This window comes from Hylobates moloch, unplaced genomic scaffold (assembly GCF_009828535.3).
Source record: "Hylobates moloch isolate HMO894 unplaced genomic scaffold, HMol_V3 SCAFFOLD_12, whole genome shotgun sequence".
NCBI classification, from domain to species: Eukaryota; Metazoa; Chordata; class Mammalia; order Primates; family Hylobatidae; genus Hylobates; species Hylobates moloch.
Genome location: NW_026652287.1, coordinates 87,845,422 through 87,872,297, shown reverse-complemented (window position 1 = coordinate 87,872,297; position 26,876 = coordinate 87,845,422). Strand labels below are relative to the sequence as shown.

The following is a 26,876-nucleotide window of genomic DNA, read 5'->3' as shown; positions in this document are numbered from 1 at the left end:
TTAAGTTTCTAACATAATTGAAATATTATTTGTTTTGGTAGATAATTAGTAGTCTTACTTTCTTTGGTTATTCAAGATAATATACATCATTTTCCTAAAATTTTTTTGTTTTCTTTAGTTTCTGATTATTATTTTTAATTATGCATTGCCTTTCTCATTTCTAATTACCATTTCCTGTCCTTTTCTGTAGAACAAACGTCTAAAGAAAAAGGTGAGGCTTTAAGGGTGGTGAAATCTTGGGAATTTAAAGATATGTTGTGAGAGCACTATTCAGAGGATATAATTTTGTTATTCTGAATCGTTTTGTAATGGAATGTTGTGTTTGGCTACCTTCAGAATGAACAACTTTGTCAGGATATTATTGACTACCAGAAACAAATAGATTCACAAAAAGAAACACTTTTATCAAGAAGAGGGGAAGACAGTGACTACCGATCACAGTTGTCTAAAAAAAACTATGAGCTTGTCCAATATCTTGATGAAATTCAGGTAAAATGGCTAGAAGTCGATTCAGAGCAATGGTTCCTAAAAATTTTAATTTCATTATAATGTAAATATAATATTTAGCCCTACATGTAAATTCCTTGGTATAAATCTGTCACTATATACTTGTAAAATGTGAAATAAATTACATCTTTGAAGTTGCAACTTTTTAGCCATTTTTATATTTGCCTATCTTGGTCATTAAGAACAATTGAGGTCCTTATGTACAATTTTCTTGATTCAATTTGATTTAATTGGTCAATGCCAGTTAATAAAGGTCTATAAAGAATTCTCTTTTTTTCTAGAGGACACTTATGGCTGCATTTAATTTTAATTTTGTTTAAATTTCAGTTTTTTAAAAATTACTTTTTAATTATAGTGTCTAACTTTTTTAGACTTTAACAGAAGCTAATGAGAAAATTGAAGTTCAGAATCAAGAAATGAGGAAAAATTTAGAAGAGTCTGTACAGGAAATGGAGAAGATGACTGATGAATATAATCGAATGAAAGCTATTGTACATCAGACAGATAATGTAATAGATCAGTTAAAAAAAGAAAACGATCATTATCGACTTCAAGTAAGAATTTCTTTTAGAATAACTTATTTATTCAGACTTCATGTTATCTCATTACTATTTATTTGACACTAGAAAGTACTTTTTCTAGGTTGTGAGTTTTTGTCTGTCTTTTTAATAGTGTAATATGTTGTCATGTTGGTATATTTGTCCATATGTGTTTCTCCAATCACCTCACAAACACTAATTTTTGCAGTTTAGGGTATATAAATGATACTTGAATGAATGTGTAGATAGCAGTCATTATGGGGTTTTCTATAAAAGACTCTTGAAAATCCTGTGGATCATAACATTTCATTTTATCTTAAAATAAATACATTATAAATATATTAGAAACCAATACATTGTTCAGTATTTATGTGGATTAAACTTGTTTAAAAGGTAGAATAATGTTTAAAAATAAAATTTTCTAGTAATGAAAGATAATTATGCAATTATAAGATGCAGAAACTATTAAATGTCACCTATAATTCCAGGATGACTTCAGTGATAAATATGCATAAGTAATGTAGTGTATCTGTGTGTATGTGTATATAATAAGTATGAATATGTATGTGTGTATATAGATATATTTATATATATAATGTATATGTAAATATGCATAGGTGTAAATATATGTTACATCAGTTTGCAACAACTCTTGAAATAACTGTTGTCTTTTAGGTGCAGGAGCTTACAGATCTTCTGAAAGCAAAAAATGAAGAAGATGATCCAATTATGGTAGCTGTCAATGCAAAAGTAGAAGAATGGAAGGTATTTTTTTCAATTGACATAATAACTTTTTGTATTTTAGATTTTAATTTTAGTCTTATTTTTGTTTAAATGTCTTATACTGGTTTATAACACTTTTATTAGGGTTTTTAAAACATTATTTTATTTATTGGTTAGAAGAGCTCTAAAACTGTCCTTTTTGATCTCTAGCTCATTTGTTACTGAATGACCTCTTTCACATCAATGAGTTGAACTTTAAACTTTTTGATAGAAGTCTAACTCCAAAATATATTTGGCATCTAAAATATATAATTCTAAATGTAATTTAAATTTTTTCACTTAACTCATAGTTACCTTGTATACATTAGTTAAATAGTTGCAGGTTTAATTTTAGTTTTTCTAACTAAATGTCAGGTTAATCAGTGGGAATGGGAATAAGCAAAGGAATCAGAATAACTTGGGAAGCCTTTTCAAAATACACTTTTCTTCCTCACCACCACTCTCCAACCTTAACCAAATTGTCAGGCCTTACCATATTAGAAGCTGGGATTATGATGGTTGTATATTTGAAAAACATCAGAGATTATTCTGAATGAATAATTCTAATTTTAAAAACTGTCACTTCTAGAGTCATTGCTTTCTAGTAGGGTTCACATAAATCTTGTTGGCAGTTTGGAATTGGTTAGCATCTAGGGAGCTCAGATAACCTGTATTTTAGACAAAAGCAGTAGCAATGGAAATAAGGCCTATAGAATCAGTCATGCCTCCATAAACTTTATATAAAGGGCCAGAGAGTGACTATTTTAGACTACCTGGTCTCTGCTATGACTAAGCTCTGCTTATAGCATGAAAGCAGCCATTGGCAATACGTAAATGAGTGAGCAAGGTGGTTTTCCAGTAAAATTTTATTTACAAAAGCACGTGGGAGGCCAGATTTGACCTGTGGGCTGTAGTCTACCAACCCCTGGAAAAAACAGTTGTCTTTACCAGATTTAATGTTGGCGGGGTAAATGGTAACGTGTTATATGTATTCTGTACTTTGTTTTGACTTAATATCATTTCATAATTGTTTTATATCAGTACATACAGTATTGCTGTTCTTTTTAAAGGCTATATAATTTTTCTTTTTATACAGGTGTTAATTTGATAATTTGTGAAGTTTATGAAGTTTCCAATTTTGGGGTTATAAACTGTTTTAATGAATATCCTTATATATGTTATTTTGCAAATGTACAAATATATCTGTGGAATAAATTGCTGCAAGTGTTGTAATTGTCATGTATGTCGCAAATACATTCTAACAGTTTGTCACTTTTTTTTTTGCTTTATGGCATTTTTTGCTGTGAAATATTTCTTTTTATGCTCAGTTAAATGTATTATTTTTTAATGACTTGACATTTGTTATAATGAGAAAGGCTTCTGAGTATAAGCTTGTTTTCTCATCTTTTCTCCTAATATCTTGTTTTGTTTTTGTTTTTGTTTTTGTTTTGAGACAGTGTCACTCAATTGCTCAGGCTGGAGTGCAATGGTACAATCTCAGCTCACTGCAAATGCCACCTCCTGGGTTCAGGTGGTTCTTGTGCCTCAGCCTCCTGAGTAGCTGGGATTACAGGCATGTTCCATCATGCATAGCTAATTTTTGTATTTTTAGTAGACATGGGGTCACACTATGTTGGCCAGGCTGGTCTTGAACTCCTGGCCTCAAGTGATCCTCCTGCCTGGGCCTCCCAAAGTGCTGGAATTATAGTCATGACTCGGCCTGGCCTTCTTTTACATTTAAATCTTTGAAACATATAATTCATTTTGATGTAAGGAGTATAATATGGATGCAACAGAGCTACTCTGTTGTCCAAACATCATTTATTATTTCGTCTTTCTCCTGTTGAAATACAGTTTCATTTTTATTATATACTCCTTTTGAATTTGAATTTAATTTTGGAGTCTCTTTTATTGAATTGATTGATCTATTTTCTAGCAGTGTATACTTGTTTTAACTTATGTATGTTTTAATATCTGAAAATGTTATTATTTTTCTGCTTTTGGACTTCTTCATGAACATTTTTAATGTTAATTATAGAACTGGCTTGTCCAGTTCTTAAAAAATATCTTGTGGATTTTTATTGGGTATGTGTTAAAGTTATAAATTGTTTTATAGATTGATTTAGGATAAACTTTTTTATGATATTTGGTCCTTCTAGCTAATGAACACAAGATACCTTTTCTTTCATTCATTCAAGATATTTTATGCCTCTTAGTTGCATTTTAATGCATACTTCATAAAGATCAATTGTATAAAACTTTTCACAGTTGTATGGAAGTACTTCTTGTTGATAAATGAGTTTTGAAAGGTTGAAATATTTTTAAAGATGGAATTATAAAAAAAGAAAATTCGGTGTATATTTTAAAATCATTTTCTATTTGAATTTCAGGTTGTATATACAAAAGGAACAGAGATTATGCCAGTAGTAGCTCATACTTTCTCACTTCAAATAATTTTTATTTTCTGTATCATAAATCTACTAATTGTGTTTATTATTTATGATAATGAAGAAAGTTTTATTAACTTTCCTTTTGCATAACAGATTCTATTTTGTTTATTTCTAGCTAATTTTGTCTTCTAAAGATGATGAAATTATTGAGTATCAGCAAATGTTACATAACCTAAGGGAGAAACTTAAGAATGCTCAGCTTGATGCTGATAAAAGTAATGTTATGGCTCTACAGCAGGTAAAATCTTATCAGAATTTGGTTTATCAACCAGTTTTATTACAGTTGGAACTCTGAACGATGTCTTTTATTTATTATATCATCAGTGCCTAGTGTAGCAGCTTGTACTACCAAGTGTATAATAATGTCTTTTGACATTTCTTATACCACCTGGTCCCAATAAAAAATTAGAATTAAGTTTGGAGTCCGGATTAGAGTTAGGGCTAGAGTTATTGTGTTTATTTTTCTATGTATATGTGGATAGTACACACATTGTTTTGGTTAGAAATTATTTAACAAGAAATGATTAAAAACTTTTAGAAATTTAAAAATAATTTTATACTCTGTTAAGGTTTATTTTACTGTATCTTAGTCCTAACATACCCTACACAATGTGAAATAAGCTAAAAGCATGGTTATAATTTGACTGTGCTACCTATTTTATTTTTAGTGAAAATAACCCAAATAAAAGGAAATCACACTTTTATTATTTGTGCTGTAGTTATAGTCCACAAGTAAGAAGATGATTTGAAAAGTATATGCTGAATAAGAGCAATTAAGGGGACTATATTTTTGAATAAAGTACGAAAGGGGAAAAAGCTAAGTTGAATAAAAGAGAAAGCACAGAGCAAAACAGAAACATACAAAATGGTAAAAAGATGGAATTGAATGGAGGTTGAGAAAAGTAACATATAAGGAAGTATAGAAGCCACAAACATTAGGGAGTTCTGGAAATCCTATTTTCCAGAGTGTTAGCCATTATATCCATCTTTCAGTATTGGAGTAACAGCAGTGTACCTATCATTGTGTATTACAGTTGAAGTGTACAAAATGGTAAAAGGCATACTTTTACCCACAAGAAAATATGTTCTACAGTTTTGTTGAAAAAATCAGACCTACTTTTTTCCTTACCTTTTTAGGTTAATATTCATGAAGGGATATATATTGTTTTAAAATATTTTATAGGGTATACAGGAACGAGACAGTCAAATTAAGATGCTCACCGAACAAGTAGAACAATATACAAAAGAAATGGAAAAGAATACTTTTATTATTGAAAATGAGCTCCAAAGAAGCAAAGGTATTTTTATAAATATATAGTTCTTTTATCTACCATTGTGTTTTTAACGTACTTTATTTTTATTAAAATAAAATGTCAAGTCAGTATTGAGTTTTCTCCATTTGAATTTTATATTTTCAAAAAATTGTACAAGATATTATTTATTATTATACTTATATTACTAGTGCTTACATTTGTAAATGATGGATGTATTTTCTATTATTTTTCTCCTCTGGTGAAAATTACATTAACGTTTATTACCAGGTCACTGGTATGAAAGAAATGAAAAATTGTGATACAATTATTTTTATTTAACTTTTTATAATTAACAAAGAGTGGAAGATAATAAAATTTTGACCAGTGTAACAGCATTGCAGATAGTTTTCAGAGGTAATTTCACATTAATCTTACCCAAATTAGTGTTTCATCATATTCTCCTTACCCTGAGCCATATTACCTTGTTTAACACATCAAATTCTATGAATATAAGTTCTCACAATATCTGTGTTGTTATATTTCCATAGCACTACATACTGTAGTTATGCCAGGGCACACTAGTGCGAACTGTTCATGGGAAATTCATGGGCATGTTTATTATAATTGGTGACTATATATATATACATATATATATGTGTATATGACATGAAGAAACAGTGATTCCGTACGTGTATGTGTGTATAAGTGTAGTGATGTGGTGTTTGCAGATATGGTTGTAATTTCAAAAATGAAGCAGAAGCCTTGCTGAGGAGATAATTGAACCAATACTTAAAGGAAGTAAAGGAGTGAAACATGCAGATGGCTCTAAGCAGTGGGAATAAGTTCAAAGGCACTAAAGCAGGAGTGTACCAAGCATGTTTGAGAACAACAAAGATATCTTTTTGGCTGGAGTAGAGTCAGCAAGTGAGGCAGTGGTAAGATCAGAGAGGTAAATAGAGGCCATATTATGTGGAGCCTTATAGTTCATGTGCAGACTTGGCTTTTAAGTGAGAAGGGACACCGGGGAAAGTTTCTGAAGATAGGAATGATATAATTTGACTTAGGCTGTGTTTGCAGTAGACTGTAGGAGTGGTAAATAAGAATCAGGGAGACCTGTTAGAAGACTATTGCAATAATCTGGAGAAAAGTGATGGTGGTTTGGGGCATGGTGGTAGCAGTGGAGTTATTGGATGCAGCAGTTCTGGATGTATTTTGAAAGTGATAAAAATGGAATTTGCTAACAGATCAGATGTAGGATGTGAGCGAGAGAGAACTCTTGGTCTGAACCAAAAGTTTTGGTCGTGGTGAGGTTGTGGGAAGAGCAGGTTGAGAGATAATCAGGTACTTAATTTTAGACACGTTAGGTTTGAGATGCTTATTAGACATTCAAGTGAAGGTGTTAAGTAGGCACTTGTATATAACAGTTTAAGATTTAGGACAGCAATCTAGGCTAAAGATATGTTTGGTAACTGTCTCTGTAAAAGTAATTGAAGTAATGAGGCTGGCTAAGATCACCAAGGGAGTAAATGTAGGTTAAGAGGAAAAATCTAAAGAGCTTCTACTTTAGCAGCTGGGGAGATAAAAAGGAGCAACCAAAGGAGACTGAAAAGGAAAGCCCAGAGAGCTAGGAGGAAAAGCAGGAGTATGGAGAGCCCTGAAAACCACATGAGGAGTGTAACCAAGGAAGAAGAAACAACTACTTTCAGAGCTGTGTTCATTGCTGCTGATAGGTCAAGATGATCACTAAAAGTTGACTGTTGGACTTAGCAATGGTCATTTTTGGTTCAAGAGAAAATGGGTAGAGATGAAATGTAATAAAGAAATATAGGAACTCTTTTCCAGGACTGTTTCTATAAAGAGAAGGAGAAAACAAGGTGGTAGCTTGAGGGGAAAGAGGGATTAAGAAAACGTTTTTCTCTTTAAGATGGAAGAAATAACTCATGATTTTAGGTTAATAAGAAAGCTCCATTAAAGAAGAAGAAACATTGATGAATCAATGAAGTGGAGAGAGAGAACTTCTAGAACAATAAAGTTTTTAAGAATGCAATGGGATGGGATCCTAGTGTGCCAGTGTGCTAGTGTGCCAGTGAAGAGGCTGGCCTTAACTAGGAACATAGAGTTCATCCATAATTATAGAAAAGAAGGTAGAGTGTATAGATACAGATGTAGGGGGCTTGGTAGACATCCTGGTAATGGGAATTTGTTGAAGTTCTAAACGGGTTGCTTCTTTTTTCTCAGTGAACAAGGGAGCAAGGTTCTTAGCTGAAGGTGAGGATAGGAGAAGATATTTCGTAAGTTTGAGGAGAAAGAAGAGAAGCGAAAGTATAAAATGGTCATCTGAAAGATTGAAGACGTGGAGAATGTGGTATGACTGTTGAGTAGCTTCAAGAGCCCACGATATATATATGTATTTCTATATATGTGTTTATTATATTTGTATCAGAACACTTTGAAAGTAGTTTAAACTGCTTTAAAAGGATGACTAATGGTATGGACTGTGCATATTCTAGTTACTAGGAGAAAAAGTGGCAATTGATCTGTGCTGTCAAATAAGGAAAAGGACTTATCTGATAACACTTTAGTCAGTCCATAGTTATATAATCCCTAAAACTCATGGAAGGTGTGTGTACTAGACTGTACTCTATATCTTGAACTTAACTTGTAAAACGTAATGGCTAATGGTATTCTTCCTTCATAAGATTAGGATTAGGTTTAGTTATCAGGAACAGAGAGCTGAAGAATAATGACAAAATCAAGATAGACATTTATTTCTCATCTATGTAATGGCCTAGAATTAAGCATTCCAGGGTGTTGCCTTCCAACACCAAAATCCATCCAAAATGGATGCAATGCAGCTTTATCTCATGTCTGTATCCCAAACAGCAAGATAGAGGAAGAGGGGACAAAAGTTAAAAGCATGTGCTGAAGGATAGGCAGGTAAATACAGTGTTTATTGTGTAGGGCCATGTGGAAGAATGATAAGAGAATAGATATGTGGACGAAAGGGAGAATAGATACTGGGGGACAACTCAGCCTGTGTCATGTTCCACAGCTTAGCTGTTAGCTCCAGACAGCTGGGCTCATTTCTTAAAAACTTTTCTGATCTCAAACGTACTAGACTTATGTCTAAGTCCAATATTAAATATATAACCTATATATTAGTAAATGCTTCTAATGAATGAGTGTGAGAATCATCTGTGTCAATAAATTTTGGAATATTAGCAATATTATGTTTTGGTCTTTTAACAATTTAGTAAGATATTACAAGTAGGCATTTAGGAAGTTTTTAGCTTAGTTTGGATTAAATTTAACTGCAAGTGACAGAAAAAGCAAGCATAATACAATAATTTAAACAAGATAGAAATTTATTTCTCTATAATATAGACAAAGTTGAAGCAACTAGGGCAGGATTTGTGTGATAGATGCACAAATATCCCCTATCAGGGACCCTATATCTTGTTGCTATGCCTATCTCAACATGTGGTTTCTAACTCATGTGAAGTTGTCACCCTCATTTCCATGTGGATTTCAGCTAGTAGGAAGGAAGAAAGAGAAGAGAAAGATTACTGCTTTATTTTAGAAACATTTTTTTTTTGAAATTCACATATGACCTTTGCATTTATATTCCATTACTGAAATGACCACACATAGCTGCTTGTGCGTTAAGTGGAAATTTAGTTCTTTATTTCAAATGGTCACTTGTCGAGCTAAAAATCCATAGTTTTAGTACAGTGGACAAAAGGGAGGTTAAATACTAGGAACAGCTAGCAGTCTGTGTCACAATGATCATTCTTTGTAAAGCAGTATTTTGCAACCTTTTAAAATCCATACCCCTTCAGCTAAGGAGATTTTACCGAACTTTAGCTTTTTAGTTAATTGTATAGTAAAACTAAAACAAAACTTTCATCTTACAAATATAAAATGACAACTTTAAAGGATTTTTTTTAATGGCATACCACTTTTCTTGCCACCATATTGGGGTCACTGATTTGAAGGAATAAGTAGTCAATTCAATTCATGATTTTTGTTTTTACTCTGTAGGTGCTTCAACCCTTTCTCAACAGACTCATATGAAAATTCAGTCAACGTTAGACATTTTAAAAGAGAAAACTAAAGAGGCTGAGAGAACAGCTGAACTGGCTGAGGCTGATGCCAGGGAAAAGGATAAAGAATTAGTTGAGGCTCTGAAGAGGTTAAAAGATTATGAATCGGTATGTATTTTTATCTTGTCATTCAAGGAGCCTAGAATTATTCTTGCCATTCACAGACTATTCTGTGCTATTTACTGCATACCATTTAAAAAATATTCCATAAGTATCTTTTGATAAAGGTTATCCTCATTAATTTATACTAAACTATTGAAACCTTTGAGCATTTACTTTTTGCCAGGAGAATTGTTTTCAAACCTTTGATCACAGTGATTTGTCCAAATAATCAGTTTTGGTGAAGCAACAGGATTACTTTTTTTTATTATCTGTGTTCATTGGGCCACCATGTAGATGTGACACCACTGGCCAATTTGACAGAATTTATGACAGGAACATACTGTGTCAATACAACCTGCTCTCCACTTTTTATACTTTTTCATTGGTTACAACTAATTCAAGCAACTAATGACTTACTTACTCTACTGGTATCGCTGATTTGCTTTTAGTAATTCTCTTCGTATTTTGGTAAGTGTTTTATATGTAATGCATATTCAGAGTCACTTTGCCTTTAGGATATTATATTGAAAAGTTGGTTTTTTTTATTATTATACTTTAGGTTTTAGGGTACATGTGCACAAAGTGCAGGTTTGTTACATATGTATCCATGTGCCATGTTGTTTTGCTGCACCCATTAACTTGTCATTTAGCATTAGGTATATCTCCTAATGCTGTCCCTCCCCCCTCCCCCCACCCCACAACAGTCCCCAGAGTGTGATGTTCCCCTTCCTGTGTCCATGAGTTCTCATTGTTCAGTTCCCACCTATGAGTGAGAACATGCAGTGTTTGGTTTTTTGTCCTTGCGATAGTTTACTGAGAATGATGGTTTCCAGCTTCATCCATGTCCCTACAAAGGACATGAACTCATCATTTTTTATGGCTGCATAGTATTCCATGGTGTATATGTGCCACATTTTCTTAATCCAGTCTATCGTTGTTGGACATTTGGGTTGGTTCCAACTCTTTGCTATTGTGAATAGTGCTGCAGTAAACATACATGTGCATGTGTCTTTATAGCAGCATGATTTATAGTCCTTTGGGTATATACCCAGTAATGGGATGGCTGGGTCAAATGGTATTTCTAGTTCTAGATCCCTGAGGAATCACCACACTGACTTCCACAATGGTTGAACTAGTTTACAGTCCCACCAACAGTGTAAAAGTGTTCCTATTTCTCCACATCCTCTCCAGCACCTGTTGTTTCCTGACTTTTTAATGATCGCCATTCTAACTGGTGTGAGATGGTATCTCACTGTAGTTTTGATTTGCATTTCTCTGATGGCCAGTGATGATGAGCATTTTTTCATATGTTTTTTGGCTGCATAAATGTCTTCTTTTGAGAAGTGTCTGTTCATGTCCTTTTCCCACTTTTTGATGGGGTGTTTGTTTTTTCTTCTAAATTTGTTTGAGTTCATTGTAGATTCTGGATATTAGCCCTTTGTCAGATGAGTAGGTTGCAAAAATTTTCTCCCATTCTGTAGGTTGCCTGTTCACTCTGATGGTAGTTTCTTTTGCTGTGCAGAAACTCTTTAGTTTAATTAGATCCCATTTGTCAATTTTGGCTTTTGTTGCCATTGCTTTTGGTGTTTTAGACATGAAGTCCTTGCCCATGCCTATGTCCTGAATGGTATTGCCTAGGTTTTCTTGTAGGATTTTAATGGTTTTAGGTCTAACATTTAAGTCTTTAATCCATCTTGAATTAATTTTTGTATAAGGTGTAAGGAAGGGATCCAGTTTCAGCTTTCTACATATGGCTAGCCAGTTTTCCCAGCACCATTTATTAAATAGGGAATCCTTTCCCCATTTCTTGTTTTTGTCAGGTTTGTCAAAGATCCCATAGTTGTAGATATGTGGCATTATTTCTGAGGGCTCTGTTCTGTTCCATTGATCTATGTCTCTGTTGTGGTACCAGTACCATGCTGTTTTGGTTACTGTAGCCTTGTAGTATAGTTTGAAGTCAGGTAGCCTGATGCCTCCAGCTTTGTTCTTTTGGCTTAGGATTGACTTGGCGATGCGGGCTCTTTTTTGGTTTCATATGAACTTTAAAGTAGTTTTTTCCAATTCTGTGAAGAAAGTCATTGGTAGCTTGATGAGGATGGCATTGACTCTATAAATTACCTTGGGCAGTATGGCCATTTTCACGATATTGATTCTTCCAACCCATGAGCATGGAATGTTCTTCCATTTGTTTGTATCCTCTTTGATTTCATTGAGCAGTGGTTTGTAGTTCTCCTTGAAGAGGTCCTTCACATCCCTTGTAAGTTGGATTCCTAGGTATTTTATTCTCTTTGAAGCAATTGTGAATGGGAGTTCACTCATGATTTGGCTCTCTGTTTGTCTGTGATTGGTGTACAAGAATGCTTGTGATTTTTGTACATTGATTTTGTATCCTGAGACTTTGCTGAAGTTGCTAATCAGCTTAAGGAGATTTTGGGCTGAGACAGTGGGGTTTTCTAGCTATACAATCATGTCATCTGCAAACAGGGATAATTTGACTTCCTCTTTTCCTAATTGAATACCCTTTATTTCCTTCTCCTGCCTGATTGCCCTGGCCAGAACTTCCAGCACTATTAACTGTTGCATATTACATCATTATTATTACTGGATTTGGTTTGTAAAAGCACAATAAAAAACCAGTGTAATGATATAAATTATAGGCATATGTACATTTTCCTTTAGACTTAGTAAAAAAAACATCACGAACTTGATGAATTTATTCAAGTAAACCATGTTATGTTTTAAATTAAATTGGATATTTTTCAGGGAGTATATGGTTTAGAAGATGCTGTCGTTGAAATAAAGAATTGTAAAAACCAAATTAAAATAAGAGATCGAGAGATTGAAATATTAACAAAGGAAATCAATAAACTTGAATTGAAGATCAATGATTTCCTTGATGAAAATGAGGCACTTAGAGAGCGTGTGGGTAAGCCATCTTTTAAGTTACATAGTTTGCGCAACCTGATTTACAAGTGTTTTTTTTAAAATTTAAATTTTGTTTATTATTATTTATTAAGTAGTTTAATGCTTTTTTCAAATACTTTTATAAAACATTTAATAGAAATAAAAGTGGAGCTAACCTGATTGAAGTGGAATCAGATTTTATGGGGTTGGAGTGGTGGGTGGGCAGGGCTGGAACGTTGCTTTATTCAGTCTAGCATCTCCTCAGTAATAGCTGCTTGTTTAAAAAAATGAAAGTTTATTAATACCACATATCAGAGGTTAACCTTTTTTTTCCCAACAAAAGTAGGATCTGTATTACCCATATTTGTTTGCAAAATGCTGTTGTTACAGATGAGATGTTTAAACCTCTTGCTCTGTGTTGTGATTCTCCTGCCTCTGCCTCCTGAGTAGCTGGGATTACAGGTGTGCACCACCATGCCCGGCTAATTTTTGTATTTTTAGTAGAGATGGGATTTCACCGTGTTGGCTAGGCTGGTCTCCAACTCCTGACCTTAAGTGATCCACCCGCCTGGGCCTCCCAAAGTGCTGGGGTTATAGGCGTGAGCCACCGCGCCTGGCCTGTTAAAATCTTTTAAAGATTTTTAAGTACTTGATTTTTGTAATTCAGACTGCTTACGTTTTACTTTGTTCAAGTATTTTAAGGAGTAATTAGTAATATAGCTTGAGAGTTCATACATTTGTTTTAATAAATAGCTTATTAATATTACTAATTTGAGTGTTATGATAGTGCAGACTAAGTTGCTGCTTTAAAATGAAAATTAATATCTAAATATCGATATCATTATTGCTAAATTTCATTTAATGCTTTCTTAGTTAAAAATGATAATTTGTAAAAACTATTATCTAAAGAAAAGACAAATAGACAAATAAGTATTTTATACAGATATATATGTGTGAAAAATATCTAACTTGGATCCATAGTTGTGCTTGGACCCCAAGTTAGACTTCTGATCAACTTGGACTATCAGATCACAGCCTTCTGATCAGCTTGGACTATCAGATCACAGCCAAGAATCTGGAAGTTCCTAAAGATGACTTCTGGTCAGTCTAGGTAGCTGTCGTAGACACCATATTTTCTGTGCTTAAAAAGCTCCAAATCTTGGTTTATAATTTCCTTTAGGTTTTTGTTAGGATTTCCATTAATAATTGTGATAAAATTTTAACTTGGGTTACAGTTTAAATATCTGGAAAATTCTTTCACAGAAAGTTACCTCATTCTTCAGTGATATTGGCTAAGTGAATTATAACCAGTTGCTTGATGGTATATGACGTTTTTGCAGTTTATTTGAATGTTTTTAAGCTTTTAATTATATTACTTTCTATTGTAGGCCTTGAACCAAAGACAATGATTGATTTAACTGAATTTAGAAATAGCAAACGCTTAAAACAGCAGCAGTACAGAGCTGAAAACCAGATTCTTTTGAAAGAGGCAAGTGTGGTAGTCAGTTGATTATTTTCTTGGTTGAACTATAGAGAAATACTAATAATTTATACTTTGCAGATTGAAAGTCTAGAGGAAGAACGACTTGATCTGAAAAAAAAAATTCGTCAAATGGCTCAAGAAAGAGGAAAAAGAAGTGCAACTTCAGGTATACTCAGTTATTCTAAATCTTTAAAAAGAATTATTGGTAAGTGAGTTGTCTGGATATGAAACCTCTATTTGTGTATTAGGTGTTTTTGCTGTTCTATTGTGGGTCTGCTACAAATTTAATAAATGACAATAATAACCTGAAGGAGATAAGTGTCAGTGGGTTCAGTCCTGAATCTGAAATAGGCAAAAACAAAACAAAACAAAACAAAATAACAAAAACCAAGCAAACAAAAAATAAAAAACAAACCTTAGAATTATGGAATTTTTGAAAATTTTAGGGTATAGTATTTTAATTTCTAGACAGCACCAATATGTTGTGATTAATAATAATAAAACTTGGTAGTTTTTATGTTAATATATGTTACTCAACATTTTCCCTTAAGGACTATGCCTTGAAAAGCTTTTCTTGTAAATTATTATTATTATTATTATTATTATTAATATTTGAGATGGAGTCTGTCTTGTTCTGTTGCCCAGGCTGGAGTGCACTGGTGCGATCTTGCTCATTGCAACCTCCGCCTCCTGGGTTCTAGTGATTCTTGTGCTTTAGCCTCCCAAGTAGTTGAAACTACAGGCGTGAGCCACCACGCCTGGCTTATTTTTGTATTTTTAGTAGAGACGGGGTTTCACCATGTTGGCCCAGGCTGGTCTTGAAGTCCTGACCTCAAGTGATCCATCCACTTTGGCTTCCCAAAGTGCTGGAATTATAGGCATGAGCCACCATGCCTGGCCTTAAATTATTCTTTACTAAGTGAAAGTAATGTTTTATTGAATATAAATTAGCATCTTTTTTGGGTTTATTTTACTTGAGTTAAAGAGAACAGTTGGTTAAGTTTTATAATAGCCATTGCAATGCTTTTTTATAAGAAGACCACACAGAAGGACTGTCTTTTTCACTTGCCCCAAATCCCCAAGCACGTATATGAGTAATAGCAGAGTGGTTCTTTTTAGCATTATGATTTCTATAATACATCCAAAACTTTCTCAAGAAATGAAACTTCATAATTTGTTAGTACAATAATCAGTTTACTCATTACTCATCATTTATATTTACTTTATATGTCTTTTAACTGGTGCTTATTAAGTAGCACTTTAATATAGAATAGGCAAAGAATGGTAGAGAAGATGAAATTCAAAAACTAGGTTCTCACGTTATTAATAGTTCATTAAAAGTGAGCTGGATGAGAAGGTTCTATTGGCTATGTAGAATTTTCGAAGGATTTTGGAAACAATTATTCTACCTTTGCATTAAAACTTGATTGTAGGTTTTAAGAATTAAAGTGTTGGGATAGTAGGAGGGTTATTTTAATGTTTTTAGTTTGTTAATTCTCTTATGTATAGGATTAACCACTGAGGACCTGAACCTAACTGAAAACGTTTCTCAAGGAGATAGAATAAGTGAAAGAAAATTGGATTTATTGAGCCTCAAAAATATGAGTGAAGCACAATCAAAGGTAATAATAAAGTATTGCAAAGAGAGTAAAGGAAAATATTTTTATTGTGCTTTCATTTCTTCCCCCTTTATCTCATTCTTGAACATCTAATCTTGTTATTGTTGTTAAATAAGTAGAGGGAAATATTTGCTTATTTAAATAACCTGTTGATTCAAAGATTGATTAATGAGACATTATTTACTCTGAATACAGATTAGGAGTTCAGATAAAGCAGAGCTGCTGCATAGGAGATCATCATTCAATACCCCACAGTCAGATCAGAATGAGACAGAAGAGAATATGACCATAGGATCATTATCAAGAATGTTATCTGAAATTCACCATAGTGTAGAAAGTGGAATGCATCCTTTTGTCCCTTTAACTAGACTTTCTTCATCCATGCAAGTTAAAGAGAATTCAACTCCAGAAACTATTACAATAAGAGAGATTTTTAAAGCACCATGTCTGCAGTCTTCGAGAAATCTAGAATCGTTAGTCAGCACCTTTAGTAGGGAAAGCCATGAAGAAATAAATAACGTATGCCGTTTTTCTGATGACTGTATGAGGAAGGTGTCAAGAAGCCATCAAGCATTAGAGAAGACTAGTTTTGTACAAAAAAGCAATTCATCTTTTCATGGCTTATCAACAGCTTCAGGCGTAATGCAGAAGTTATCACTTAGGCAAAAATCTCCAGTATTTTGTCAACAAATTCATGAAAATAGAGCTGACACGGATAAATCACAAGTAGCAACATTAGAAGAAGAACAGGTTCATTCCCAAATAAAGTATGCTGATACCAATTTGAAAGAAGATGTAATAAAAAGTGAAGTAACCTTACAGACAGAGATATTGAAAAATAAGCTTGAGGTTAATCTTCCAGACCCTGTGTCTATTACTGCACAATCAAAATTATCTCAGATAAATCCTCTTGAAAATCTTACAGAACAGTTACGGAGAGAACTAGTATTTCTTGGATCTCAGGTGAGCTTTTCTCCAAATTATATTTCTGTGGTTGCTCTTTGATGATGTCTCTAACAAAGTTCTGTAACAATTATAGTTAGAATATTTTTGTTTGCACTTTAACACCAGTTATACACATTGTACTTTTTAAAATCTAAAATGCAGTACATTGATATGAACTCACTGACTTGTCTGATTTATTAAATTTTTCTTTAGAATGAAATCATAGCACAGGAATTATTGATCAAAGAAGCACAGAGTAGAAATGCAGAAATAGAGCTTGAACATCACAGAAGCCAGGCAGAACAGGTAGTGTAAAGGCAGAACATTAAAAGAGATGATTGTGGTACTAAAGACAAAAACCATTATATCTTTTTGCCTTTTACCATGGACGTTGGGAGAGGGAGAAAGTGGGATTAAGATCACCATCTGCTTTACTGTTTAGATTTTAGTTTATTTTTATGATTGCTGCCATGTCTTCATAGCTCTTTTTTTGTTTTGTTTTGTTTTGTTTTGTTATACTTAATTGATCAAACTTTTCTTAACTTGAAAATTATAGACTATTGTGATATTTTGTTGAAAAAAATCAATTTTATTCTCTCTGCTTTTTTCAGAATGAATTTCTTTCAAGAGAACTAATTGAAAAAGAAAGAGATTTAGAAAGAAGTAGGACAGTGATAGCCAAATTTCAGAATAAATGTAAGTTACAATTATCTTTTACTTTTCTACTCTTATTTTTCCTGTACTTAAAATCATGGGCCTAAAAGGACGTTAACACATTCTCTGTTTTCTAATCTGTTTTACTCCTAATTACCTCTGTACTGTATATACTTCAGTCTGTCACTCATCCAGTTGGTTTGCCTTGCTGTTTTCATTGTCAGAGAATGTTACTAATATGAATTTTTTGTGAGAATATATAACTCTTTTTTCTTGTGTGTTCTTTAATCAAAATGAAGTTAGAACACCAAATTTAAAATACTTTAATATAAAGCATAGTTTAAGTTAAGGCAGAAGTATGCCTGTGATACGTGTGTATATGCACATGATATAAATAGGTCTGTCATTTAACTCAACTATTCACGTTGGGTTTATAGTTGAATTTTTTTGTATGTTTATTTACATTTGCATTTTTCCAATGATGTCCTTGGTATATGTGAAATATTTGTCATCTGTATAGAATAGTGTAAATTGTGAAAAAGATCTGATCATCCAATGAGAAAACTGTGTAATTACAGTAAAAGAATTAGTTGAAGAAAATAAGCAACTTGAAGAAGGTATGAAAGAAATATTGCAAGCAATTAAGGAAATGCAGAAAGATCCTGATGTTAAAGGAGGAGAAACATCTCTAATTATCCCTAGCCTTGAAAGACTAGTTAATGTAAGTTATTTTTCTATGTTAATATTTTTCCCCTATCACTTTAGAGAGATTTTCTGCTGTGTACAGATCTCCATAGTTTCTGATGAGATATTTTTAGTCATTTGAATCATTGTTTCCCTGTATGTAAAATGTAGTTTTTCTTGAGCTGCTTTCAATACTTTTCTTCTACCCGTTGGATAATTGTTATTAATCTGTCTTCAAGTTCACTGACATTTCCCTCTTTATCTCTGTTCTTTTGATTCAAGGGTCAGCTTGAAACCTTGAGGAGTTTTTTACACCGACTTTGGAGCTCGTTTTTGCTGGCTCTTTTCTTATTGGGATTTTCTTTTCACTTATCCCATGGCTTTGGGCTGTGTCCTGTGGTTTTCTAGATGAGAAAGATGATAGATCACTGCAATTGCACCCTGCCCTATGACTAAATCTTTAAAAATGGCAAAGTCAATCTTTGCTGGTCCTGTCTTCCATATTTGAGGGGTTTTTCCCCAAAATCTGCTTGCTTTTGTTCATTTTCTAGAACATTTAGGCAGTTTTTTTTTAATTCATTTTTTATTTATGGGAGTGTAGAACTCTTAGGAACTTATGCCATAAGAAATATTATGAAATGGCTTTATTCTAAATGTTTAAAGACTTACTCATTGCTACAAGAGAGATTTAGCCATCACTAATATTCTTTATATATTTACCATATAGGGACTTGAGAATTTCACAGGATTGAGCATCTGTGTATAAACTTGAATAATACAGACATTTTAGATTGTTAATATTTAAGTATATGTCATTTATGTTATCTGAACATATTTAGCATACATTGTCATATTATTTCCCAAATTTGTGCTTGATTTCAAATAGGAAAAAATTTCTTATTATTTATTGAATTGCTTTTTTAAAAAAAATCATGATTAATCAGTAGTTGGATACTTTTTTAAACAACACTGTAATTGCTAGCAGTGAATGAGAGTGATACTGGTATGTTAAAAACTTCCTGAGGCAAGAAAATAATTTGATTCCCATTATATCTTTCTCATTCTGACTTTCCTTCTCTGATTGGTGATTTTGTTTTGCCTCTGCCACTTTGAATGTCTAAAATGATTCTTTATGCTTTTTTTATGTGAACATCTTTTGTCTGTGATGATGCCCACTACTGATACTGTGTCCCAGATCAAACTTAATTTTCCAAGGGCAGCTGTACTTAGTGACCAAATGAAAACACAGTGAATAGCCCAAGAAATCCTAATTTCTATTTATATTGACAATCTCTGGGCCTTCCTGAAGCCACTGTTTGCATAGACTTCATTTCCTTTTATCCTGGATTATCGTTGTTTTTTCAGATTCATAGGCCCTGTCTGAAATTCGCAAATCACCTAGCAATACTTCTCTAAGAAATCTTCAGAATCCATGACAATTTAGACCAGATAATTCTGGATTATGCACTTCAGTTCACTTTTTGTTACTACAAGATATTTTTCAGTGCCCCCAACAGCTATCTAACTCATTCTCATTTTACCGAAGTCCATGTAGACAAGGCACTATTCCTCAATGAGACAACTAACTAGACCACCTTGTTGTCAGTCAGAGTACCTTCCTCTACCTACTTTTATCTTCCTTATATCCTCTTTGAGTTAGTATAAGTTATTACTCTGCGTGTCCTGCTCTAATCTCCTTCAGGGGAAGGCTTTTATGAATCTACTACCTAGAGTTAAACCCCAGATCACCTTCCTGAGTAGGAGATTGCATTTGGTTCTGTTCATTTTACCTTATTTGGCTTCTACCTTCATTTTTTAAGACTTACTTTGCCTTTAACAGTTTTTTCCATACAGTTCATCTAAAGTCCAAATATATTTATTAGATGTGTGCATTGTGTGTATATACTTATGTATGTCACTGTTGGAGATTTCGGGCCAGTGATGCTACTCTGATAATATTTTAATATTTGACATATTATTTTTGCTTACTCATTATTCTTAGATAATACCATGTTATGATACCTTGCCTTTATTTTTATTTATGCTTCAATTGTGTGGAGAGGAAGCACTGAAAAATTCACTTAATTGAATGTTGTATTGATCAATTGTTCAATATTGTATTGTATTCCATTCCTTTGCACATGCTTTGAATGCAGGTGCTATATAATTTCAGAGAAAAATGCCTCATTTTGACTGTACAAAAACCCTGTGTAGGGAGCAGAGCTAACATTATTTTCCCCTTTTTAGAGACAAGAAAACTAAGATACAGAGAATTTAAGTCACTTGCCCAGCTGTTAAGTGACTGATTAAAATTTGAACCCTGGTCATCTTATTCCTGTCTGGTTGTTTTTCTAGTCTACCAGTCTATTAAGATTAGCTAGATGTTTTTTAATTGTTTTAATGAAATAATTACTATCCTTGGTAATGTAAATGAAAATTTAATAGATTCATAAATAAGAATTTGAATCGGCATACTTTATTATCATGCTTGGCAATGAAAATAGGAAAATGCTTAAATGTCCATTTTATTTAAAGAGAGACTGTTTTTTACTATGATTTTACTGTTTTTCTCCACATTTCTAATATATAACATAAATTTGCTAGGCTATAGAATCAAAGAATGCGGAAGGAATCTTTGATGCCAGTCTGCATTTGAAAGCCCAAGTTGATCAGCTTACTGGAAGAAATGAAGAATTAAGACAGGAGCTCAGGGAATCTCGGAAAGAGGCTATAAATTATTCACAGCAGTTGGCAAAAGCTAATTTGAAGGTGAGAATTTTATTAAATAAAAGAAAATGTTAAACATAATGTAGATTTAATAGGAAACTTTTAATTTTTTTAAAAGAATGCTTTATGAAAAAATGCCCCTTGAATTAATTCTTTCAATATTAAGAAACTGGATTTCTCTTATAAAATTATAAGTGGAAAATAAGTACCTTATAAGATTAAAAAGAATACAAAAATTCTAAATCTCATACCTAGGCATTTCTAAGCAGAAACTAAAGTATGGTTGAAGTAAAATTCCTGGCAGGGCATTCACATATCTTTCAATTTGTCTTTCTTTGGGTGTAAGAGTTGTGATTCTCATTGCTGGATTTTTTTTTCCAGATAGACCATCTTGAAAAAGAAACTAGTCTTTTACGACAATCAGAAGGATCAAATGTTGTTTTTAAAGGAATTGACTTACCTGATGGGATAGCACCATCTAGTGCCAGTATCATTAATTCTCAGAATGAATATTTAATACATTTGTTACAGGTATTGAAAATTTTGTTACAGGTATTGAAAATTTTACATGCGAATAACAAAAATCATTGGTAGTATGTTTCTTTACGTTTTTATTTTTATTTTACTTTATTTTAATTTTTCCATCACCAAATCATCAGATAGTACTTTTCTCAATATTTAGTCTTCATGTATTCCTTTTGAGTTCTCAAAACAGTAACAGTGAAATGTATTTTGTATGGATTTTGATGTTAGATGGAATATTATAAATAAAAGCAATTTATACCATTCATTCCATTCATCTGCACGAGCAGCATGTTCACACGTCTTGTTCACACGCCTGTCATTCATGTGAAATATATGGTTCACAAGCAGAACAACAAGTGGCTACTATAAAGCAGTGTTATGTAAATGAGCACTTTTATTTATTGCTGGGTGGAAAACAAAAGAATAAAGTCTGTCAAGGCTTTTTAGTGTCATGATAGAATTGTTCCCCTTTTTGCGTTCACAAGTAAAAACAACTTTTTTTTTGAGACAGAGTCTCACTCTGTCACCCAGGCTGGAGTGCAGTTGCGCTATCTTGGCTCACTGCAACTTCCACCTCCTGAGTTTAAGTGATTCTCATGCCTCAGCCTCCTGAGTGGCTGGGACTACAGGCATGCATCCCTGGCTAATTTTTGTATTTTTTTTTTAGTAGAGATGGTGTGTCATCATATTGGCCAGGCTGGTCTCAAACTCCTTGTCTCAAGTGATTCGCCTGCCTTGTCCTCCCAAAGTGCTAGGGTTACAGACGTGAGCCACTGCACCTGGCCACAAGTAAAAACTTCTAAACCAAATTATTCTTCATCTTTGTCTTCCCTTTACCCAATAAAGTGTTAGTTAATCTACAACCAAAAAGGAAAGGGTACTCTACTATACTACTTGCCCTGGGTTTCTCAGTTTTGCTGTCTATATAATGGTCGTTATGAATGTCCTAATGACAGATCCTTTTCATTATTTTATTTGAAATTTGACTATCTGTAACATCACATACATTATAAATATAATTACAAATATATGTTCAGAATCAATGAAAATATGTTTTTCATTATACGGGCCACTATTTCTCTCTGCTAGGTGATCCATTTGTGAGTATACTTGAGTTATAATTATTAAGTACTCATTTTTATTTTGGAAATTACAGGAATTCATCTTTTTCTCAATATTGGGATTTTTATTTTTATTTTGTGTTATCTAAGGACAGCCTTAACTACTTATTAGAATATTGCTTTATATATTATTATTTTTAAATGTATAATTTTAACATTATTATTTCTCTTATTTACCGAGGTGTAGGGACACTATCAGCAAATATTGGTAGTATGGCATTGTCTTATTTTGAGATAAAATTCATGTTTTTTCATCTTTATATAAGAAATATATCAGAAGTTTGTAGTAGATTAGAGAGTACCAACTGGGAGTCTGAAAACCTGTCCAAAGTGGCAAAACAGGTACTTAGACTCTCAGTCCTAAGGCTGTATAGAGCTATAAGCATGGCAAGACCTTTGGAGTTAGACAGACCCGACCTCAAATGTTGGATCCATGTATATGGAAAGCACCTGACAACACGCCTAGCATATGTACTTGGTAAAAATGATTGCCAAGTGTAGTGTTAATGAGTTTTTGGGTATTAAGTTATTTAAATTTCAATTTCATCTTTAAAATGAAATAATTGGAAAGGATAATTTGAGTGAGGGTATGAAATTATGTGTTCATAAGAGAGGGTATGTGGCCGAGTGACTAGAGGTGAGTTTGTAACTATTCTATCTAATAAAACTTTGCAATCTGGTAATTTGTGTGCTAAAAATAACTTTACCTGTTGTATAGTACTCTTTTTTTATGCTTTAAACTAAAATGTTCAAAATATCTTGGAAAAAATGATCTGTGTTGCTTACAGATTTGGTGACTTTTAACTTTTCTATAATGTTGTCAGAATATGAATTTATACTTTCAAATTCAGCATTTATTCAGTTTTTTTTGCATTCTTATTTCTAAACCACTTTTCAGGAACTAGAAAATAAAGAAAAAAAGTTAAAGAATTTAGAAGATTCTCTTGAAGATTATAACAGAAAATTGGCTGTAATTCGTCATCAACAAAGTTTGTTGTATAAAGAATACCTAAGGTATAGGTATTAGCAAAACTATAAATATAATTGCAGTATATTCTTGTTAATTGTGAAAGTAACATAAGAATAATTTATGTTTTGTTCTTCCCTTCTTCTTCTTCCTTTGCAATTGTATTATTTTTTTTACTCTGGTAGCTACTGTTAAGAACTTGTTTATGGACACAATGTAGCTTAATGATTACATTAAGCCTGGGATTATCCTGTCTGGGTTTGAGTCATTTAACATTTGCTTTTTGTAAGAGCTTGAGCAAGTCGTCTTACCTATCTGTGTCTCAGTTTCCTTATCTGTAAGTTTCTTTGTAAGTAATACCATTTTCATAGGATTATTGTAAAACATAAGTGAATTATTAGACGAAAATGCTCGGACTAGTGTGTGGCACATATGAACAGTTTGTAAATGTTAGCTGTTGTTAGCATCATTCATCATCATCACCATCATCATTGTTCACATATGTTTATAGGGAACTAACATATTTCTCCTTATTTCTATCATCTCTTCTAAATCAATAGAATTATTTCCTTAATAGGAATTAGAATACCTACTCAAAGGTGATTTAAACACTGAGAATAATTATTATCTGACCTAACCAGAACCACAAAGCTAGTTGTAGGGCAGGTCATATTTGAAGGTTGTTGTTATCGCCTATGATGGTTGTAAAATAGCTGCATGAATTCAAGAAAGATGATGTGCCCGTTGAAGAAGAAGAGCATTTTTTTCTACACAGCTTTTATTTTTAAATAAACATTTTTTTCTGGTGATACCTGGCAGACATTGACTCCGATCTCATTTGCTAAAATTGGATCACATGTCCATGTCTGAACCATTCATTTGCAAAGAGAATGATACCACTATACTGGGTTTATGCCAAGAACATTACAGATGTTTGTGGAATGCTCATGTGTAGACCACAGTGTCTTACACAACTTCAAAAAAATAATTTATATATAAATATGTTTTAAATTACTTTTTAAATTCACAAGAATTTATGGTATACAACATGGTGTTCTATATATGTATATACTGTGGTATACAACATGGTGTTCTATATATGTATATACTGTGGAATGGCTAAATCAAGCTACTTAACATATATATTACCTCACATACTTTTTTTTTTTTTTCCTTGAGACAGAGTCTTGCTCTGTCACCCAGGCTGGAGTGCAATGGCACTATCTTGGCTCACTGCAACCTCTGCTTCCCGGGTCCAAGTTATTTTCTTGCCTCAGCCTCCCAAGTAGCTGAGATTACAGGCATATGCCACCACGCCTGGCTAGTTTTTGTATTTTTGGTAAAGACGGAGTTTTGCCATATTGTCCACGCTAGTCTCAAAACTCCTAGCCTCAAGCAATCTGCCTACCTTGGCCTCCCAAAGTGCTGGGATTACAGCATACTTCTTATTTTTTTTTTGTAGTAAGAACACTTAAAATCTACTCTCTTAGCAATTTTAAAGTATGTAATATATTGTTATTAACTTTAGTCACTATTTTAATTAGACTTAAAAGAAGATGTGTTTGTATTCAAATTATTTTGTAAGCATTTAACACCCAAATTTGAGAGTGGGGTCAGAATGTTGGAATTTGATTTCTAGAATTAGTATAGGGTATTATTTTCCTACTTTTTTTCTGTGTTCAATAAAATGTTTATAAGATTCAGCTTCAATTATATTATAACCCATTTAGTGGTGAATCAGGGAAGAATGAAAATAATTTGATAACTTTGTTGCCTTGCATTTATTTAAAAAATTTTTAATTCTAGGCTAAACCCTTTTTAAATGAAATTTTAACTTCTTGTGTTTTCAGATACTGAATAGCTATGCTACCTCTTGTGTTGAGAAAACTTTAAATTTGCATAATCTGAAGTTATCTTTTCTTGTAGTTAAACATTTTATTAGGTTTACAGTATTGTCTTTTTGTTTCATTTTGTTTTTAGTGAAAAGGAGACCTGGAAAACAGAATCTAAAACAATAAAAGAGGAAAAGAGAAAACTTGAGGATCAAGTCCAACAAGATGCTATAAAAGTAAAAGAATATAATGTAAGTAAAACATTTTTAACATTAGTATGCAGTATTGTACAAACTAGGATAGCTAGATTCAACAAGTAATATGGATGTGTCTTTGTGCAGAATTTGCTCGATGCTCTTCAGATGGATTCGGATGAAATGAAAAAAATACTTGCAGAAAATAGTAGGAAAATTACTGTTTTGCAAGTGAATGAAAAATCACTTATAAGGCAATATACAACCTTAGTAGAATTGGAGCGACAACTTAGAAAAGAAAATGAGAAACAAAAGAATGAATTGTTGTCAATGGAGGCTGAAGTTTGTGAAAAAATTGGGTGTTTGCAAAGATTTAAGGTACATCTGATTCTTATTTTGCTTTTTCTGACTATGAAAAATTTCAAATATGCAGAAGATAGGATGGTATCAATAATGCTCATCACCTGAATTAATAGTTAACATTTATTAACATTTTGTCATAATTGCTTCTTCTGATTTTTGTGGGAATGTTTGAATTGCAGACGTTCCTCCCCTAAATATTTAATGTACCCTTTTGAAAAAGCCTTTTTTCTTTAACCATAGTAACTTTATTATACCTAACAAAATGACAGTAATTTTCTAATATCGCCTAATACCCTGATTATAGTCACATTTTTTACATTTTTTGATCAAGGAATAAGCATTTGGATGTTACATCTCATAAATCTTTTTAATATAGAATCCCCTTGGTTTTCTTTTTCTCCAGAAAATGTTTGAAGATGTATCTGACTTTTTTGTGTGTGTGTCATTTTACTTGTTCCTGTGTCCCTTGTATTACTAAAAGTTAGGTCGGAACCCTAAGTTACATTTAGGTTTAAACATTTTTGGCAAGAATACTTCATAAGTAATGCTCTATACTTTATATTGCATCACTACAAGAGTATCTGGTTGTTCCATGTTTTGTAATTGATTACTCTGTTAAGGAAAAGGCAAGCAGACCAGGTGTGGTGGCTCATGCCTATAATTCCAACATTTTGGAAGGCCCAGCCAGGAAAATTGCCTGAGCCCAGACCAGCCTAGGCAATATAGTGAGACTCCGTCTCTACAAAAAAGGTTTTTTTTTTGTTTGTTTGTTTTTAAATTAGCTGGGTGTAGTGGCACATGCTTGTAATCCCAGCTACCTAGGACATTGAGGTGGGAGGATCGCTTGAGCCCAGGAAGTTGGGGGCTGCAGTGAGCTGTGATCATGTGCCACTCATCTCCAGCCTGTGTGCCTGTATAACAGAGCGAATCTCTCTCTTAAAAGAAAAAAGAAGATGAAGAAGAAAAGATAACCATATACCTCCATTATTAAGCAATTTAGTTAACTGGTGATATTTTGATACCATACAAATAACAAATTATTTGTCAGTCCTAACGATTTTAGCATTCGCTGATGGTTGGTGCCTAACCAAATTATTAGGAGTTGCAAACATCATAATTTTCTAGTTATATTATGCACTTAC

The 26,876-nt window shown here is 32.9% G+C and overlaps 1 protein-coding gene across 2 annotated transcripts in view; it reads left to right on the top strand.

Moving 5' to 3' along the window:
* Window positions 1-26,876, top strand: part of CEP290 (centrosomal protein 290) — a 94,553-nt gene that overhangs the window by 11,288 nt on the left and 56,389 nt on the right. The window contains exons 9-28 of one of the 2 annotated variants that reach the window (XM_058424944.1): window positions 191-211; window positions 337-489; window positions 879-1,061; window positions 1,722-1,811; window positions 4,374-4,496; window positions 5,442-5,556; window positions 9,553-9,722; window positions 12,480-12,642; window positions 14,009-14,109; window positions 14,182-14,269; window positions 15,613-15,725; window positions 15,918-16,685; window positions 16,881-16,973; window positions 17,279-17,363; window positions 17,900-18,042; window positions 20,610-20,774; window positions 21,114-21,263; window positions 23,277-23,392; window positions 25,326-25,428; window positions 25,519-25,749. In XM_058424944.1, the coding sequence (XP_058280927.1) occupies window positions 191-211; window positions 337-489; window positions 879-1,061; window positions 1,722-1,811; window positions 4,374-4,496; window positions 5,442-5,556; window positions 9,553-9,722; window positions 12,480-12,642; window positions 14,009-14,109; window positions 14,182-14,269; window positions 15,613-15,725; window positions 15,918-16,685; window positions 16,881-16,973; window positions 17,279-17,363; window positions 17,900-18,042; window positions 20,610-20,774; window positions 21,114-21,263; window positions 23,277-23,392; window positions 25,326-25,428; window positions 25,519-25,749 (3,174 nt within the window). The remainder of the gene's footprint in view (window positions 1-190; window positions 212-336; window positions 490-878; window positions 1,062-1,721; window positions 1,812-4,373; window positions 4,497-5,441; window positions 5,557-9,552; window positions 9,723-12,479; window positions 12,643-14,008; window positions 14,110-14,181; window positions 14,270-15,612; window positions 15,726-15,917; window positions 16,686-16,880; window positions 16,974-17,278; window positions 17,364-17,899; window positions 18,043-20,609; window positions 20,775-21,113; window positions 21,264-23,276; window positions 23,393-25,325; window positions 25,429-25,518; window positions 25,750-26,876) is intronic. The other variant, XM_032170866.2, reaches the window with a different exon arrangement.